Source organism: Acanthochromis polyacanthus, chromosome 17 (genome assembly GCF_021347895.1).
Source record: "Acanthochromis polyacanthus isolate Apoly-LR-REF ecotype Palm Island chromosome 17, KAUST_Apoly_ChrSc, whole genome shotgun sequence".
Lineage (NCBI taxonomy): Eukaryota > Metazoa > Chordata > Actinopteri > Pomacentridae > Acanthochromis > Acanthochromis polyacanthus.
Window position 1 is genome coordinate 15,781,846 of NC_067129.1, and position 19,910 is coordinate 15,801,755.

Genomic DNA, 19,910 nt, shown 5'->3' on the forward strand with positions numbered 1-19,910 from the left:
ATTTAAATGCTGTGTATAGAAAACATAATTAGAAACTGAATAAGCAACAAGACGTGAATGTGAGTGTGATTGTCTGTCTGTATATGTAGCCCTGGGATAGGCTCCAGCACCCCCCGCAAACCTAGTGTGGATAAAGCGGTGTATGGAGAATAGATGGATGGATAAGCAACAAGACCAGATGCCTTTTTATTGTTTAACCCAGCAGTGCTGAAGACACAAATACAAACCAGTCTTGTAGAATAAAACGAACTGTAGATTACACCTGAAAAAAAAAGACTCATCTTTAATGGCATGTACATGATAAAATACAGTATTTTGTTTAGATTTCACCATGAGGACAGAAGATTCCCCAGTTTTCATTCCTCATTGAATGCTGGGTAACTTCCAAAATGATGCACTGGATGGATGTTTGGTTGGGAATTTACCACCAAATAACTGATCAACCCCTGCACAGTTGTACAATTTTATGGAAGAGAAAACTCTTCTCCTAACCACGAGGACGACCAAAATGACCCCAATCAGCCACAACATAAAAACCACCCGCCGAACATCACACAATTCTCCCTTCGAGCTACGATACCAGCTCCTTCCTGTCGGGTCTGGAAAATGAGACCTCTGGGGCCTTATGGATCAGGTTTGCTCTGGCACAACCCAGTAAAGCTCAGCGGGACTGAGATCTTTATCTGGAGCTGATAAGTCTGCGACATGAACATCACGACCTAAAGCTTGAGATCCCAGCGGGACATTGTACTTTAACCAGATGATCACTCTGACACACTTTGCCTGTCGGTGGTTTTCATGCTGTGGCTGATGTTCAGAATTTTCTTATTTGAAAGAGGGAAAGGGAACAGGATCTGATTGATTAAAACTTAACATTTAAGGCTCATTGTAGAGATTAAATGTATATAAATGCTAGTAATATTAATAATGAAATCATTAATCATTATTGTGTTCTTTATTTGAAGAACACATTTAAACAAACCCTAAAGTTCAATAGGCTAATATAAGGCTGCACATATTGCATTAAAATTCTAATAATTGTCTATAATAAAGTGTGGTTTATTATCATCATTACTTATTTAAGTGCTGCTTATTACTAATACACTTCAATAATAAGAATAACAAAATTCATGAAGAAAAAGGTTATTGTCAAAGATATTGAAAAGAGAATTTTAAACAGACAAAATTGAAAATAGAAATAAAAAAAATAAAAATATCTGTTCGGATGTCAAAACCTCAGTTCCAGTTGATTTAAGGCGCATACTGAGTACAAGGAGTAGAATCACAATAAAATATGTTCAAATAGAAATGTTGCAGAACAGTTTTATACAAGAAACATTGAAATATTGGGATTAATACAGTATCTATCTATCTATCTATCTATCTATCTATCTATCTATCTATCTATCTATCTATCTATCTATCTGTGTGTTTCTAATTTATTCTGTACTGCCTTTATACTATTTTGTCTTCTTGGAGCTGCTGTAACGGTGAACTTTCCCCACTGTGGGATTAATAAAGTTTATCTGATCTGATCTGATCTGATCTGATCTGATCTGATCTTATCTTATCTTATCTTATCTTATCTTATCTTATCTTATCTTATCTTATCTTATCTTATCTTATCTTATCTTATCTGCTATTAAACAGTCACTCCTTTGAATTTTGGAAAGGATGTCAGTCCCAGTTTAACTACATTTAAGTAAAGCAGGGTTTTTATTTCCATTCATTCATTTATTATAGGAAAAAGCCAACATTGACTGTTATTAAATATATACACTTCAGATGTCAAACACTTTCAGCAGAGTGCCTCGCTTCGCAACTACTGGAAATTACAAAACCCTCATATTTCCACTGATGATGGTGGCAGAGACAATAGTCATGATGACAAGGGCTGATTTGCTTGTTTATCTCTTTGCTTGTGCGATTCAGTGAAACTGCCTCAATCATTAGTCGTCTAAATCATGAGACTCGGGAAAGATTCCCTTAAAATGCACAGTCAAGTCCAAACTTCACAGATTCTTGCAAAAAAGAAAACAGCTCTCCGCTTTCACTGCCATGATTGCATGATCATGTGATGAAACTTTGCAGGAATCATTTATTTTTAAATTACAGGTGACACAATACATTGCTGTAAATTCATCAGTGTGTATAAATTCCAGTGTCACATAACTTTCACATAAAAAAATGAAGCTGTTATAGTTCAAACTGATGAAGATTTTTTCTCTCTTTATCTCTGTATGTGACATTTACCTTTAAATGTACACAACCATGCACATACATTTAAAGCCCAAAGGCATAAAAAATACAGTGTAGGTAGAAACTGTTTATTGCGTATTGTCAAATGATGATGAACCAAAAGGGAAAAAAGAGAAAGAATAACTACTCTGTACATTTTCCTGAAAACTTGAATATTATCTATAAGGAATGAATCATTTACCATTTTAGGTTTTTTTTTTAGACTAACTTCCTCACTTCTTGTGAATCATTTTGTCTACCACAAGATGCCGAAACACAGCGAGTAAGAGAGAGAAGGGAAAAAACTCCAGATCTGCTTGAAACTGAAAGCAAGACCAAATATATATAGAGTATGTGAGCCTCACTGAACCATGAAGATATCTTGCTTAGACTCGAGTTCACTGCTCCTTCAAGGTAAGACATCTTTAAAGATACTGACACTTTAGACACGAGTTTAATGGTTCAGGTCTTTACATCTATCTATCTATCTATCTATCTATCTATCTATCTATCTATCTATCTGTCTGTCTGTCTGTCTGTCTGTCTGTCTGTCTGTCTGTCTGTCTGTCTGTCTGTCTGTCTGTCTGTCTGTCTGTCTGTCTGTCTATGGAAGCATCGTGTCTTTTTTTCATGTTTATTCGATTTACACAAACTTAGTTTTTAACTTAGTTTTCATAACTAGTGCTGGTTCAGTTTTCTTTGTGTTGTTAATCTGCACGAGCTTTTAAAGGTAAATAAAGTGTGAGGCAACACTGATAACACTGTGATTCTTCTGGTGAATGACAAACATGCCAGCTCAGCAGGAACGCTGTTTCACCAACAACATATGATGCAACTGGAATAAATGACGAAAATGAAAAGGAAGCAATGGTTCTTTTTCCTACCGATGAATCTCGACAGAGCCAGGGAACCTGAAAGAAAGAAACTGAACACGTTCAAGAGACCAGCTACAAAGTGTTCTGCTGGACCAGTCTGTAAATCTGTAGTCAGGGGATTGGGACTCAGCACTATTGATACATATTTTTGTGTACGAGGCCTTAAAAAAGGAGACGGTGGTGGAAATAGTTGCTTCCTTCCACTGTGAAACTGGTGAGAGGAATCAAAACACTACTGTTTTGAAACATGTGTAAGCAGACAGAACTACAGCGTTACTGAATTCCAAAAGAAAAATCGGATGTGTTTGGATGGCATGTGACAGGAGATCAGAGATGTGGTGTGGAATTCCTGTCAGTTCTATTAATGCCCTTTTTACAGACATTAAGTGTGGGAAGTGACAGTTTCTGTAAGTGACCTAAATGACTGGAATATTGTGGCAATACTCTGGGTCAACTTCATTTTTTTTACAGCTTCAGCCATTTATACTTGAAAGCAGCTGCAAGCTCTGCTCTTTAAAAGCAAATACAGTTTAAAATCTCACACACAGATTGCAGTGAAACAAGGTAGTGATCTGTAAATAGAAGATTTATCCCTCGTATCTCTGGCCCCTTCTCTCTTCAGATGACTGTTTGGTGGCTGGCTCTCATCCTCCTTTCTTGCGTACTGAACTGTGTGGATTCTGCTCCTGCGCCAGTTCGCCAAAGGAATAAATACAACAACTCGTTTCGTCTGACACGGTCCACCCGAACCCGTGTGCAGGAGGTGCTGAAGAAATACGTGAGTAGTAAATATTGCTTCTTGCTCTTCCAGTAGGGGTTGAACACATCCTGCACTAGGTATTTACAACTTATTGTTTCCTTTATTCTAAAAGAAAGAGCAGCAGTTGGGGGATATGGAGAATTTTGTGAGAGGAAGCCGACAGCTAAAGGATCTGCCTTCACTTTCCACAGACTTCTATGGGTGGCTACAGCTGACGGTTAGTATTTGTCTATGAGTTTCAAAACAATTTCAGAGGAAATTCCTTCCTGTTTGTTATTCTGTAAAAAACACTCAAAGTTTTCTGTGAAATTCTTTGTTTAGATTGTTTTTTTCCATCATGGTGAGTGTCTGATGACACTGTCAGAAAGCCTGCTCTTGCAGAATGTAAAACTTTTAAACATTTGAAGTGGATTTCCCCTGTCAGGCCTTCAAGTAGAGACACGGGGGGGTTGTGCAACATTTTCATTATGTAATCATGTGGCTGTCTCTTGTTGTGCCATCAGGACTGGGACCGATTGCATTGTGCTTTCTGCGACATGCAAGCCTTCTGGGATAAGCTGGAGTGGAAGAGAAAACAGCTGGAGGAGGAGAAAGAGCAGATGGTGGTGCAGGCGACCCAAACCACTTTACCTCAGAGTATCAAGCACATTCAGCTGGACTTAAGGGATCTGATGAACCAAGTCAGCAGTCAGGTATTCACTGTCTTCTTACTCACATGTTGTCCCCCTTTCTCTAGAACACACACACTTTGCAGCAAGTGACACCGAAATTGCTTTGATAACGTCTGTTTTTGTTTCTTCTCCAGATGAGACGCATGAACAGCTCCTGGAGTAAGCCAGTATCTGCTACACAGCAGCAAACTCCCTCAAACCCAGAGAGCAGCTCCACAAAGTTATGGCACAGCCGAGTGGAGGGTTACATCATTCTGAGGCATCTAGACCTTTACCTCACCAAGCTGGCAAGAGACTTTCTTCTGCTGGCTTCGAAAACACGCTCATGACTCAGTAGTGGAAAACAGACAGCACACGCTTGCACAGAAACAGAAAAAAAGGAAGAAAAAGCAGAAGTGACACGCAGAATTGGAGAGAAATGTAGAATAACTGTTTAATCAGTGCTTTAGCGGCGTTGTCAACACTTTCCATGAAGGTTTTCAGTTTAGTGAGTCTGCTTTTTTACATGTTGTACTACTGTATATTTGAGGGTATTCTTGGGTATTTCCCAGAGTTTCTGTCTGAGCTCTAACTGTAAATTAGAAAAAAAGCGGACAGAATACTTGCCAACATCCTCTTTTTCCCCACCCACACCCTCAATCTACTGGACTTTCCAAAGATATATGTACTATTTATTGAAATATTTATTTATCATGCTATTTGCTATTTATATCAGAGTGGTTTGTTTTACTTCTCTTGCAATATAGAGATACAGTGTTTTACAGAAGACATTTTATATTTGACAGATAAATATTGTTGTGTATGTTTTACAATAAAGAGATGAAGCATTTGGAACTGTGAAGCCTTCACGTTTTGACTTTTTGTCCTCGGTTATAAATAGTTACTGCAACATTGAAGACATTTGTGTTATAATGCAGATGTACAGCATACAAATCAATCATGAATCTTGCTTCTGTTGAGCATTTCCTCTATGCTGTGGTAGCATTCTGTCAGCTGCAAACTACCAAATAACATACTTCTGAGCAGCAATCCTTCATTCAGCTAAAAGGATTACTGTCTCTCTGGTTGCTGTTTTCTGTTTCTTCATGTAGCGTTGGTCCGTGGGGCGGTCTGAAGATTGAAATCAGATTGAACACAGTCAGCTGGCCGAACTGCTTTTGATATCAAAACACTCCCTCCCTCCCTGCAGGCTCCCCACATGATATCGGAACAGCCGCTGACTCACCACTAGCAGATGTCCTCGTTTGCCTTTGGCCACCTTCAGCTCTGAACCCCTGATGAAATCAATTATTCCTTCCTTGCCTCGAGCCACAGTGAACCGAATGCTGCGTGCCACACGAGAGATAACAAACAAACAGAGGAGAAGAGAATGAGCTCGGTTGGCGACAACAACACACAAAGAAGCAGTCAGGCAGAAACTCACCTGCCCGGGTTGATGTTGACGTAGCTGGTCTTGTTGGCCATCATGGCTAGTTTTGTCACCACCTCGATCACATGGCTGCAGTGCAGCACCGCGTCGCCCTGAGGAAGACACAGCTGGATTTAGACTAGCCGCATGGCTGTGCACTTGTAAACAGCTACGACTGCTGTGTTGTACTGTACCTTCTGTTTATTGTCCTCAGTGGGCATGTGGAGAACAAACATCCCATCGCTGAGAGAGCCCACAGAGATACCTGTTTCAAGAGAAAACTTGGCTTGTACTCACAGAACAAAATAACAAAGCCACAATTAAAATTTTGGTGGTTTGAGGCAGTGAGGGTCTGAAACACTGTAACAGCCAATAAATGATGCAGTCAAGTCCCTGATCTGCTCTTTTTACAAATGGTTGTCAATGGAGACAACTTTCGACACAATCACCACTTGGTTGCCATGGATATTTCTGCTGAAGAGCACAGAAAAGGTACCGTGATTGAGAGTCTCATGACTGCTGGAGGCCAAAGAATTCAAGGACATTACTCACTCAATTTAAATTCAAGTGGCAACAGACCATGTTTTTACTGTAAGTTATTATTATGAAGCATAATGTAGGTGATACAGGAACACCACTGAGATTTAGACTAGTTCCTTTCAAGTCTTTCTTTCACTAAACTCCGAAAAAAATGAAGTCTTATAGTAAAGTTTATGGTAAAAAAACAAAACAGAGTAACTGTGGAAATTCTACCTGGTTAAAGAGGAAAATTCCCATTGTCTTTAGAGGGAAAGACGGCAAAACAGGAGACAGAAACTGAGACAAAACAAGAGTGAACCTCTGACAGGCATTTACTTGCTGCAAATTTGAAAGGCTTCCAAACTGATATTCAGCTGGTACAGTAGCTTTCTGTTGGATCAGTAAGCAGCAAAACCTGACTCTTTATCAATACATGTTTACTTTTCCCTTCATCATAGCACTAATTCAAACAGGAATTTTTACAGTTGTTCATTACTTCAGACAGCAGCCACGTTGTTAGTGGTGTTGATTGTTTGGTGTTCTTTGTTGTTCTTAGGTGCAAGGCTCTACGGAAAATAAAAAAGATGTCCGGTCTTTGCAGAACCACTGGGGTTTTTACCTCTCAGAGCTGCGTAGTCAATCCTCTGCTTGATCTTGGTCCTGTCCACCAGCACAGCAAAGGTGTTGGTGAGCAGCAGCTGGCGAGGGCGAGGCTTGAAACCCCTCCTGTCGTACTTTGTGACTGAAACACCGTACTGAGAAGAACAAAGACATGCATTACTATGAGGCAGCATTCATTAGTGTTAGAATCGTGTTTTAAAAAAACATCCCAAATTAATCCAACCTGCACTTTGTCACTGCCAAGAGTCTGGACGACCTTGAGATTGATTTGCTCCCGTTCTGTACAAAGCAAAGGAAAGCCCCTGTGAATGTTTCCTAGTCTGAAGTGTTAATGAGAAACAAAACTAATGCATGCATGTATGAACATGTACCAAGCCTGGAGTCCAAAAACAGCCTTCCAACGCTCTGTGGATAACTGTCTTTCTGGTCCTTGAAGATCTCGCTGGCCACAACCTTCTGCATCATCTAGAGGGTTGACAAAACCCAAGCAAGACGAAAACATTGTCAGCATTATTTTTTATCCAAAAAGCAAGTGCAGGTAAAGCTTCTGTAGCCAGCGTACCTGCTTCTTCCATTCAGGCTGGACCCTCCTGCAATACTTGATGACCATGTTCCGCATGTGCAGCCTGCGTAGGTGCTCAGAGGCCTGCAGGAAACCATGGAATTGACAAAGCAGGATATCCATTTGTAACTCTGCAGATCTCTACTTGTTATATTTCTGTGTATGAGTTGTTTGTACCTCGACCAGAGAGGGAGGAGGTGTTGGCCAGCTTTTGTCCAAAACGCTCTTGGGCAGCTTTTGTCGCAGGTTCTTGAGGAAGGAGTAGCGTACATGATCCAGGAAATACTCATTCTCAGGACAGTATTCCTCATGACGGTAGATGAAGCCTTTTATGAACCTGACAAAAAGACAGAAACAAGGAAGGATATTTACAACAAGTGCAAAATTAAAATTAGATACAGAAGTAAACAGTAAGAAAGTGTCACTCAAGAACCTGCGTATTAATTCAGCAGCCTGACGACGCCTTTTAGCTCTCCTGCGTGCTTTCATCCCTCGCCACCCCGACTGGATCACTATCACTACACATTGATACACACACATGCATATATTAACACCGAGAAAAATGTTACACTCAGCCAAATAAAAACATCCCAAGGTTAGTATAGCACAGTTCACTAGGCCCAAAAAGAAATGTTGGGAAAGTGAAATAAAGCAAAATGCACATATTTCATAGAAGAATAGGCCCACATGTACATAAATGAACAAAGCAGAGAGTCTTAATACAATGTAAGAAATTCAAAATCAACATGTAAGAGAAGTAAATTCAAATTCATCAACATTTTACCATATCTAAAATATGTACACCAACATAATTATTTATTTCAGACTGCAAGCAGTGAGATAGTTGGCAGCAGGAGGTGCTCTTACCTGCATGTCTGATGCGTTGGTACTTGGCTCTCTCCCTATAGCCTCTCCATGATGTCTGCAGGGTCAATGCTGCAACACAAACAAAAAAGAAGAAAGGTGAATTCATGCATTTTTCTTTCACAATTCTTCCACAAGTCCTGATTTTGAAGTCTCCAGCACAAGAACTGATCCATCGTTCAGCCTAAGAGTCATCACGCTGATTAGATATGTCAGATCCGGATTCTGAACTTATAACCCCCAAAAAACAAATGAACACTGCAAAAACTCAAAATCTTACCAAGTCTATTTGTCTTATTTTTAGTCAAAACATCTTATCCCGTTTCATTTAAGATAAATTCACTTAACAAGTGAAATTTCAGCAAGATGGAGGGACTTGTTTTAAGACAATGTAGCTTAAATATTTTGCTAAGTCAAAAAATTATATATTATATATTATAATATATAATTAAAATAATTACATTTTATATATATATATATATATATATATATATATATATATATATATATATATATATATATATATATATGTTTTACAAGAAAATTCAAAATAAGTTTAATACATCTCAAATTAGGAGGTTACATTAAAACAAAAATCTATTTTTGAGAAAAAAATTGCTATTTTTTAAGCATATCTGGCTTATTTCAAGACACCTAAGCTTGACAATCCCAGTAAAATAGAGCTTAAAATAAGTTTTCCAAGGCAATTTTAACATCTCAATATTCTAAATATCACGTCTTATTCAAGAAATCCTACCAAGCCATTTTCCACTTGTTTTATAGGCAGATTTTTCACTTATTTCAAGGTAAAAGTTCCTTGAAATAAGTTTTTTTTGTTTTGAGAGGGGCATTTTTTCCAGTGAATTATCACTTCTCTGACAGCCTCAACATCTCACTGTCTTCCCTTAGATTTGTCTTTCCTAATATACACGTATCTTTACAATCCTGGCCACTGTTACGTACCGATCTCTGGCTTTTTTGCTTCGAGAGCATCTTCAGTGGTGAAGAGAGTTTTTGGGAAACGGATGAAGATTTTTGATCTGCAGGAAGTAGAAAACAGGTCTAATCAACACAAAGGTGATGCCACTTAAGAATCTTATGCACACATCTAGAGGTAGTGGACATAAAATCCCTGCTGACACTCTGTTTCCAACAACAAATTACCTGCCCAGCTTGTACTCTTCTGCTTTGTAGCCCAGGTGGTTGACCAGCGTCGACACACCGTCTACGAGTCTGCCGTGCCAGTTGGGCCACGTCTCAGGACACAGAGGCTTATACCTAAGGTCATTTGCACGTAATTATAATGACAGAGGGCTGAACATAATGAACAGTGGATGTAAACAAATGACAGAGTGGGTCAATCACCTCTGTAGGAAGGCTTCAAAGTGACGACGATACGCAAAACCAGCTCTCCTGACCCGTAGATTTTCCATTAGACCCAGGTACTTCACCTGGTGTCTGACCAGGACTTCATCAAACCTTCCTGCAGGCAAAGTGTATGAAACACATACGATACACTAATTATAGACTAATTACATGCAATAAGTGAATGAGGGTTTCATTTACTTTACATAAAAAAAAAAACAACCAGGTTATCATTCATGCTATATTAATTATCACAGACCTGCCTTTAATTTTCCTTCTGTTGTAAGTCCTTTATTTAGAATTTAGTGATGGAATTTGTTTTCTGATCATATCCATGTGTTAATTTGCTCCCTAATCATTAACACTGAAATGATTTAGAGGCTTTTATTGTGACACATCTGCAGCAGTTATCCACAGCAGTATAAAGAGAAAGAATAACAGTCACCCCACAGCTCAAAAAGCCTGAGTTCGAATCTTGGCATGAAGTCTTTCTGTGTGGTTTGCATGTTCTCCCTGTGCCTGTGCGGGTTCTCACAGGGCGTCCTTCCACAGTCCAAAGACATGCTGAAGTTAATTGGGGATTCTAAATTGTTCATAGGTGTGAATGTGAGTGTGTTTGGTTGTTTGTCTCTATGTAGTCCTGTGATAGACTGGTGACCTGTCCAGTTTGTGCCTTGCATTCACCCTAAGTCAGCTATGTGGCCATATTTCAGATGTGGACAATATCTCACAGCTCATGTAACAAAATGTGTAAGTGTACCTGGTTGCTTGGCATCATTTGGTTTGATACAGCGCACGTAAGATGGCTCCTTAGACATGAGGATCTCCATAAGTTTCATCAGGCTGTTTTTAAACTGAGTTGCAGCCTAAAAGACAAATGAAAGGACATATATGGGAAAATCTTTGCATATTTATGCCTATGTGACAATTTTTAAAGAGAAAAAGAAAGAGAAGTCTCATAAGTGTGTTTTTTGTCACTCTCTTTAAACAACAGAAACATTTTTGGTTTTAACCTACACATAAAAAATGATCAAAAATATGTAAAAAAAATAAAATTAAATTAATTAACAGAGGCATGGAGAAAAAGTGAGAATGGTCCTCACCATCTCTGGCCGTTTCTGGTCTATCACTTCCTCTCTGCGGAAGCAGTGACTTAGGATCTGGTTGTCTGACTGGCACATGACCTGAACAGTGACCAAACCACACAACCACATGTCAACAGATCACACTCCTCTCTTCCTCTTCACTCAAGCAATGCTAATAAACATAGTGGTTTTTAAAGGTTGCAGTGAGGCTTTGTCGTGTCCATTTTCATTATCCTCACCTCTTTCAGGTTCCTGTTCAGCAAATCATTGTTCTTGTCCAGGAAACCTGAAACAGTTTGTCACAGAGGAATCAGTGGGTTGTGGGCTATGTTCTGCAATAAATGTCACCTTTCAAAAAGAAATGCAAGCCCCAGTGCATGAAGAAAAATACTCTACTGATTGATCTGCTAATGAACTACAGCTTACCATTGACATTGTAGTTGACCTCTCCTGCATAATGTAGCAGCCTGAACTCCTCCCTACTTACTACCCTGCGAGTTTTTCCATTCGCCAACTTGTGCCTGAAAGATGCACACATACAGATGACGAACATACTCCGGCCAAAAAAGTATTTCATACTACACGATCCTTACGTGATAAAATGGGGATGGCTGCCCACTGTGTCCTCCAATTTCTCCAAAAAGGAGACATCACAAGTCTCCCCCGGTCTGAGACACTCCTCATCCTGAAAGACAGCCACGGAACTGCACTTAGAAAACCGAGACGGGGGGACATATAACATCATGTAGACAGCAGTTGTTATACACACCAGGATGGAAATGATGCCTTTGTGCTTCTCCTCTATCAGGTCACAAATGATCTTGTTATCAAAGTATTGCACTGTCTCCCACTACATTTAAAGGACAACAATGTTATGTCCACATGAAAATACAAATATCAATTCATATATTAAACTTATTTGTTTTGAGAACCCAACCAACAAATGGACTCACTGTGATGCCCTCTGTCTCATACTCCTCCTGCTCAGATCTGAGGGTGAGCTCAATAAACAGCTGCTGGAGTTTCTCATTGCAATAGTTGATGCAGAACTGCTCAAAACTGTAGAGAGAAGAAAAGAAATTTACAAGACAAGACGATCGAGGATGCAACTGACAACAAATTTGGCTCATACACGGTGCAAAAAAGCAGATTAAAGTGGAATAGAAAAGGACAAATTATGTGACTCATACCTGTTCTGCTGTAGGACCTCAAAGCCGTAGATATCTAGAAGCCCTATAACCGAGGAGCCTTTGCTGCTGGGGTAGATTTCTTCCTGCATAGCATTAAGCACACATCACGCAATCAATGCTAAAGCACAAAACAGCCCTTCAACATGATAATGGAAATTCTGTACTGTCGTTCCAAAGCTATGAGAGCTGTTGCTGCACCTTCAGAGCCAGAGACTGGTTGATCTTCTCCACCAACCAAGTGAAAGTCCGACCATACACGGCCTTGGCCAAGGCGTCACGGGCAGACACTGCCTGCTCGTAATTTAGTGGGCTGATCATCTGCAACACACAAACACAAGCATGACACGAATGAAAATCAACACAACACATATCAAAGAACTGGAAGTGGAGTAAAGACAAGCAGACAATCACCTCCTCTCCTTTGGCAGTGAGTTTCTTGTGAGTGAGTGCCTCCCTGAGGGCTGAGCCATCAACACCCAGCAGCTGCAAAACAACAACACATCTGTTCTCGGTGACGCTGTTCTGCGAGTGTTTGTGCATATCTGAACACCCAGTAATACTGATGGGACAGTTCTGACCTTCGCAAGATTTGACGTCTGGGTCTCAGTGGTGATATAAGTTTCTCCTTCCTCGCCTTCCCCAAACTGAGTGTTTCCCAGATGGAGAACACTGGCGATGATATTCAGCAATTTCTGCGGTCAGACACAGGACAAACAGCTGACAACAACCTCGTAGATGAACTGTCTGTTTTTCAAAGCTTGTATAAGAATAATAAATGTAACGTTTGAAATGTTTAAAAACTGTAACATAATGAACAGTGGACTGAACATGGCTGAAAATACTTTCCCCAGTGTACTGGATGCCATCAGAACATTACTCTTGGATTCACGCCAGCGACTCTACAGTGTAAATTGTTCTACTTAAATGTGGTAAATGTGGTCAACCATAGAGCATGAGTGAAAAACAAAACAGCAACACTGCAGCCTGCATAAGGGCAACTGTCTGTCAACGCTGTAATTGTTACTGACCTGCACTTCTTCCTCTGTGAAGCCAATAACAGGCAGGGCCTTCATCACAACTTTCCAATTATTCTTGTCACTAATGGAACTGACTCTGGGACAATTGCCCTGAACAAGACAATTAACAATTACACCACAAATGATGATAGAATTTAATAGACCTGGTTTTGTAAACAAGCCATCAATCAAACTGCACCACACCTACCTTGACCAGATAGCGGTAATTCTGAGGGTTTCTTTCCAGGTCCAGCGTGATGAGCAGGTCATCGTCCCCTCCATCCAGAAGCTGATAGAAGATGTGGAAGTTTCTTTCACCATGGTTCTGGTGGACCACACGGGATTTCTCCAGCAGGTAGTTCAGGATGTGACCGCCCACTGGTGTCCCCTTGGAAAGAAAGCACAAAAATATGAGAACAAATAAAAAAAGCAGTTTTATGATTGTAGAGGTTTAAGTTTTGGAGCTGCTATCCGATATATAACGCTACTAAATATGGTGTTATCAGTGTGGTTTGCACACTTGTGATTTCTGTTTACAATAAAGAAGCCAAGAAGGAAGTGTTTACCCTGAAGTCAAACTGGACGTCCATGTATTTCCCAAAGCGGCTGGAGTTGTCATTCCTCAGTGTTTTGGCGTTGCCAAATGCCTTTGCAAGGGAGAAGAGCCAAAAAATTAGAGGGAGGAAGCAAAATTGAAAGAAACAATGTAATAATAAAATCACACAATCAAGAGTAAACATGTATTGTGAACACTAGCTGTTCAATTTGAAAAGACAAACCTCCAGAACAGGGTTAGACTGCAGCAGGCGGTCACCAAGGATAGCCATGTGATCATTAGTGGGGCAGGTGACAGCATAGTAGAGGAGGATCTTCTTGGAGGCCTCTGTTTTACCTGCTCCACTCTCGCCTGATATGAGAATACATTGGTCCTTTCTCTCGGTCCGCATAGCCCGGTAAGTGTTGTCTGACAGTGCGTAGCTGAAGAAAAACAACAGAGCAGCATCAGCGTACAGTTGAAGCATGGTATTGAAGTGGGGTTACAGAAACACAAGTGCACTTCTGTCATTTGTAAACACTGCAAAATCAAAATTCTCCACAAACTGTATAATTTCATATAAATCACCACTCCGACACTATACATAAAGCAAGTAAAACATGAATCAGAAATGTCTGAGGATTATGGAGTGACTCACATGTGAGGCGATATTTCATAGAAGCTGACCCCTCTGTAACGTTCCATCTGCTGCTTGGAGTAAATCTCCAACTCTTTGTAAGGGTTCACTGACACCAACACGGAGCCAATATATGTCTGAGCCAAAACATTTGGAGAACAGACACCCAGGTCAAATTATGTCACACCACACCAGCTAAAATGTTAGAAAACATATGAAGAAAACTGGCTTCATTACATAGATGAGGTTTTCTCTGAAGCGTCGCCGAAGGTTCTCTATGAAGGCTGCCTCACTGTTGTAGTTCTCCAGCAAGACAAAGTCCTGCACCCCGACCCTGTCCCGGGCAGTCAGAGCACTCTCCATCACCAGGCGTACTCTGCCTTCAATATCCACCTCCTACAGAAAGAATCAAGTCACTGTTATTTAGATTTCAGATTTAAAACAACAAGCAAGCTGAAGGGCTTTACGGTAGAAAAATTAGAATAACATTATAAAGTTACCTGACAAATTTAAATATAAGACCCTACAATACGAAGTATGCGTCTGGTCTGATAATATCCAACATATAATACTAAATGTTTTATTTAATACAAATTTACCTGGCTCATTTAAATATTAACTTTAAGACCCTATACTATTATACAAATTGATCTGACACATTCAAGAAGGAGAAGAGGGGACACAGCAGACTTACATAAATGTTTTCCATCTACCTGCTAATACTATAAATAAGAGTGAATGGGTGAATGTGATTTGTCCAGCATTGTGCTGTGATTCATATTTAAAAACTGGTTTCGGTTCCTTCTAATAACCATCCTGTAAATGTAATTACACCTTTTTGACAAGCAGGGGGCACAAAAGAGCTATTCCCATTTCACATATGGCACGCTACATTCAACCAGTTATGAACAAAATCAACATCTGACGCTCTAGATTACCATATTTGCCACATAGAATTTTATGAAGAAGAATCAAGTTATAGAGAAACAGTAAGTATTTAAAAAATACTCTCCAAATATCGCTGCAAATGACTCAAGACTGACCATAACACCAAAAACAGCCCTCTGTAAACACACAAAGTAAGAACAGTTCCACTGAACCTTGCCAAGATTAAACAATGAAGACATTTAAGGAGTCTAAATGATAAACAGACAGGATAGACTCCTCTATTATGTGAAAGTGCAATAGTGTATTATGATGTATCTACAGTACACACACATCTACATCACTAGACAGGGTTTAACCAATGCCACAGGTAAGATGTGTGTACATGTCAACCCCACTGTGATGGCAAACATCATCGTGTAGACAGGAAAGAATTAGCAGTCGGCGTAGTGAAATCCTCACATATGCCCTAAAGCGAGATATTACCCATGAACGGGCATGCATACATGCAGACAAAGAGATAAAAATGTCAGTAGTCGTTACTTACTGATGACAAATATCCAGGCATAGATTCAGCGTGTAATAAGTGCACTACACCCCAGCTAAACTAGCAGTGCTCTATCTTCAGTATCAAAGACTCATAAGAGAAGCCCTTGTGTTTCACATTCATAAAAAAAAAAAAACAAGTAGAAAGTGGAACAAAGGGACTAGACTTCCACAGGACTTCTGTTTTTCTTGAATGCAAGAGCCTCTCAAGGGTCTCATTTGGCTGGTTAATGCCGCTAAAAGGTCATTATCTCTGAACGCATGATGCAGGAAAGCCCTTAAAAAAACAAGAGGACAACAGTGGAAGACAGCCAAGAAGTGAGCGCAAAGGAAAGTCACCGGACACTACTACTGCAGCCCCTCCTCTCTGCTTCACCTAAGAGTATTGTGCTCCCGCTTGCAGGTGGCCTTCCTACAGATAGTAATTACAGTTTACAGTCAGATTTTCCAGAGGATATATGTACGGCATGTAAGGGTCAGAGTTAGGGCAGACCTTCACTGGATGCCACAAAATGTTTTTGCATACTTTGATTCAGGCTTTCAGTTGTGATATCCATGTGATGAAAAAAAAACAAGCAATGCAAACATAAAATCATCCTTATCCTGCTTTGGAAGCTGCAGCCAATTATGACATTTTTAATTCTTCTTTGATGGTTTGTGGAAATAAAATGACATGCAGCTATAAGCAGCACTGGTCGCAGAGGATTGCTCAGTCCATTTAGCGACATGAATTGTGCAAGCATATTTACGATTGTTTTTGTTTTGCTTTAATGAGTGCGTGCAGAAGCAGCTTATCACATATAACGTCTGGTAGCTCAAGGTGGAATTTAAAAACACCTCAGAGTGTTCAGCATACACATCAGCCTTCCTTGGTGGATGACACAAGCCAGAAGTACCTGGCTCTGAACTTTAGCAGACACATTTGGCCTGAAGCTTTCATTCCATCTTCCTCAGATCTCCTACCATGTGAGCTCATCTGTGATGTACAGTAGCTGCTGTGTAGTGTCCATCTTTAAACCTTACCCTTAAGCCTTCAAATGCATTTTAGGCTTTTTTGCAGTGTTACAAATAGAGGCAACAAAATGTTGTTGTAACTCAAAAACCTCTTTCACTTACCAATCATGAGTTTTACTTTTTACTTTTACTCAAGGAATTGTATTAACATAACATGTGATAGTAAATCACCCTTAGTGATGAGAAGCCTCACCCAATACACTGCTTAGCTTCCAAAACATAGAAACACTCTTTCTGTGCAAACCATTTCTGTGAAGACACTGTAGCAAAGACCATTAAGGGCCAGGGGTTTGGGGTGGAGATTAAACCAGAACAGAACATAATCTGTTCAGCTTTGTTTTCCTGAACTCACCAGAGGTCTGCTTCTTCGTGAGTGAGTCTGATCTTGCTGACGGTGCTCGAGTGCTTAATGTGGGATGTGACTCTGAGTATTGGTGAAATCTGCAGGTTTTTGTAGGTGCAGCAGCAGTGACAGCCAGAGAGGAGGTAATAGTGGGACTTGGCTCTTGACTTTATTACTAAGCTCTGCTGGGCCCACCACATTCGGCTTGTCTTCCTTATAAGGCATGCCCCACCACTCTGTCCCAAGGCGAGCTGCTCTGGTACCACAGCTGGCTCCCTACCTCTCATTTGCCAGTAATGAATATGGTGGAAAAATACCAAACTTAACCTTTTTGGGCAGCTTGAGTTTAGGCTTAAACAAAACCCAAAATACACACTGACTCATAGACAGGAAAGAAATACCTCCGAGTGACTCATTGTTCTGTTTTGCTTTTCCCTCTCTGGTGTCTCCATGGATGAGACAGTGAAATGGTTGATCGGGTCTAATGCTTTACTGTGCAAGTACAGACGATGCACAAACACAAGTCAGTGAACAGCACTAAACATGAAAACACGGCAAAGAGCATCATGGCACTGAGCTTACCCTGCCTTGGTACCTCATCCTGTCCTGTTGTTGCTGGAAGAAGGCTGAACTGGTGGTTCCCCTTCAGGCTGGCGCTCCTCCTCCCGTGTCAAACAGATTTCTCAGCTGCAGGTTCTCCTCCACCTTTGCCCATGGGCAACGCAATTCGCCAACTTGACTTCTATCCCCTCAGTCACTTTCTCTCAGCCTCGGTCTCTTTCTCCACGTCTTTCTTCCTCCTCGCTTCACTCTCCTGTCAGGACAAAGCACATTCACTAAGGCCAAACCACCAACAGCTCCTCTTGTTTATACTTTCAATTCATCTTCCCTAAGACAGGTCAAAGTAGATGACCGCCTATCCACAAATCCTTCTCCGTCCCTCTCAACTATACTGCATGAAACAAGGGCAGGAACTCCACTCACACGTCACACTGAAAGAAAAAAAAAGTCAAGGGAAAGTATGCTGTTGGATAATGAGGAAAAAAAAAGAGCCAGGGAAATAGAGAGCAGAGAGGGTTTGGAAAGAGTTGCTAAGATCCCCAAACTACAAACATGTAATCATTCTGCAGCTATAAAAAATGGCAAAAAAACAGAAATCACATGATGAGATCTCAGTGCATTCTTTCTTTCTTTTTCTTCCCTCCCTGTTTCATTTGCTCCCTCCCTTTTTCTCCCACAAGCCGAGACAGATTCACATGGGATGTGAGTTATGGAAGTGTTTCACCAGCAAGACTGCCTGTCTCCTTGTGGCTGCCTTCCACTGTTGACGAAATAACTTACGCCATCGTTGCAATATCGCTCTGCAAATGTGATTTTTGTCTGAAGTTTTATATTCCCCATGTGTTTGGTTTCCACGGCAACAGTCATAATGCAACGAATTCTGACTTTTTACACAGGAATTTAACAGAAGTCCTGTGTGCAAGCATGGGTTTTCAGATTCTGCTTTTATTATGTTCCTTCCCACTCTCTGCATTTTTGGGGAGTGCATTTAAGGCCACATCACCTTTCTGATGGAACAGCACCCTCCTCTGGCTTCACTTCCCCTTCATCTGTCCTCGTACTTTATTTTCCTTCACTGTGTCTCCACGCCTCGCTTACTTTCCCGTGCCAGCATCATCAAATATCCAGCACTGAGGAATCTGAATAATGCTACACAGATGGAGAAAGTTTCTTTCTCGCTCTCTGGCTGATCAGTAGAGTTTAAAGTGAGGAGAAAAAAAGTCTCCATGCCACACCCTCCCTACTGCTCTTGCCAACATATAATGAATGTGCACAAGTAGGTAAAATATTTAAAGGATCTTACACCATGCTGCTCAAAACCTTGCTTTGGTGCACTGCCTTTACCTATATAAGGAAGCAGTCCTGTCATGATTACCTCACATTCTCTTACAACTTTTCTCTTTGAAAATCGAGCCTCCATGCCTCCTTTGTTGCTCCATTCTTTCATTGCATTCTCCCTCAATTGTATGTCTATTCACTCGCATTACCTCAAATGATCAGTCACTGCAAGTCAACTTTACACTGAGTGCAAAAATCAAAACAAGCTTGAACAATGAAATGACAGTTAATCATTTAGCTGCCACATACTAATTAGAGCAGAAAGGAGGGTATTGTTGTGTTTCTCTATCAAAGCGAAACAGTGCAATGCGGAAATATTCAGGAAGAGTGGTTATGTGATTTGTAGATTATACTATCTGATGTACAGCCATTTTCTTTGCAAATGCTTCTGAGATATCGTGTGAAAACTAATGCCTGCTTCAAAATTGTATTTATTGTTGCTAATTAAAAGTGAGTATGTTGAGTAAGGAATTGATTTTCTCAGGAGCACCATATGTGTGCACCGGGCTCAGATGCTCACCTGTGCTGCTTCACACTCTGGTCTCCTTCATCATTTGGGTCTTGACTTTACTCTGGACTATCACTTGGAACAAACGGCGAGGAAGACCGCATGACCATAAAGCTCCTCCACCACAGCAAGATAAAAATCCCTGAAAGTGACCAGAATCTTTTCAGAATCCATTACATATTTGTCAATCATAAAGGTGTCATTGAAACCGAAGTCTCCAAAAACTGGGCCTGTTTGAGTGTGTTTTAACTCCCAACTACTCCCTTGGAGCCATGAAAAAGTCCATTTAATGTTTTCATACTGTACAAACACAATCATCTTAGACAGAGTACGCACCAAATAGAGTTCTAGCAGCATTCTTATACAGAA

The 19,910-nt window shown here is 40.4% G+C and overlaps 2 protein-coding genes across 5 annotated transcripts; one reads left to right on the forward strand and one right to left on the reverse strand.

The window, feature by feature from the left end:
• The first annotated feature begins 2,391 nt into the window (after nt 1-2,391).
• LOC110962531 (uncharacterized) lies at nt 2,392-5,378 on the forward strand. Its single transcript, XM_022210525.2, has 5 exons — nt 2,392-2,652; nt 3,736-3,891; nt 3,986-4,090; nt 4,377-4,565; nt 4,679-5,378. The coding sequence occupies exons 2-5, from the start codon at nt 3,736-3,738 to the stop codon at nt 4,871-4,873; spliced, it is 645 nt and encodes a 214-aa protein (XP_022066217.1). The 5' UTR covers nt 2,392-2,652; the 3' UTR covers nt 4,874-5,378.
• On the reverse strand, nt 4,953-19,688 carry myo1ca (myosin Ic, paralog a). 4 transcript variants are annotated; one of them, XM_022210522.2, is made up of 33 exons: nt 19,554-19,688; nt 17,717-17,948; nt 14,584-14,742; nt 14,368-14,483; nt 13,954-14,152; nt 13,741-13,821; nt 13,383-13,562; nt 13,187-13,285; nt 12,737-12,850; nt 12,570-12,641; nt 12,357-12,476; nt 12,159-12,241; nt 11,922-12,027; nt 11,738-11,818; nt 11,562-11,653; nt 11,395-11,489; nt 11,208-11,254; nt 10,987-11,067; nt 10,644-10,749; nt 9,884-10,001; nt 9,683-9,796; nt 9,482-9,558; nt 8,522-8,590; nt 8,088-8,172; nt 7,832-7,991; nt 7,655-7,738; nt 7,464-7,557; nt 7,316-7,371; nt 7,091-7,226; nt 6,147-6,217; nt 5,968-6,065; nt 5,770-5,869; nt 4,953-5,654 (listed from the first exon to the last, which is right to left on the reverse strand). In XM_022210522.2, the coding sequence occupies exons 2-33, from the start codon at nt 17,732-17,734 to the stop codon at nt 5,628-5,630; spliced, it is 3,138 nt and encodes a 1,045-aa protein (XP_022066214.1). In that variant the 5' UTR covers nt 17,735-17,948; nt 19,554-19,688; the 3' UTR covers nt 4,953-5,627. The 4 variants fall into 4 exon arrangements, with proteins under 4 accessions (XP_022066214.1, XP_022066215.1, XP_022066213.1 ...); XM_022210523.2 differs by lacking the exon at nt 19,554-19,688 and adding an exon at nt 18,119-18,282; XM_022210521.2 differs by lacking the exon at nt 19,554-19,688 and having other exon boundaries at nt 17,717-18,112.
• Between the last annotated feature and the right edge of the window lie 222 nt (nt 19,689-19,910).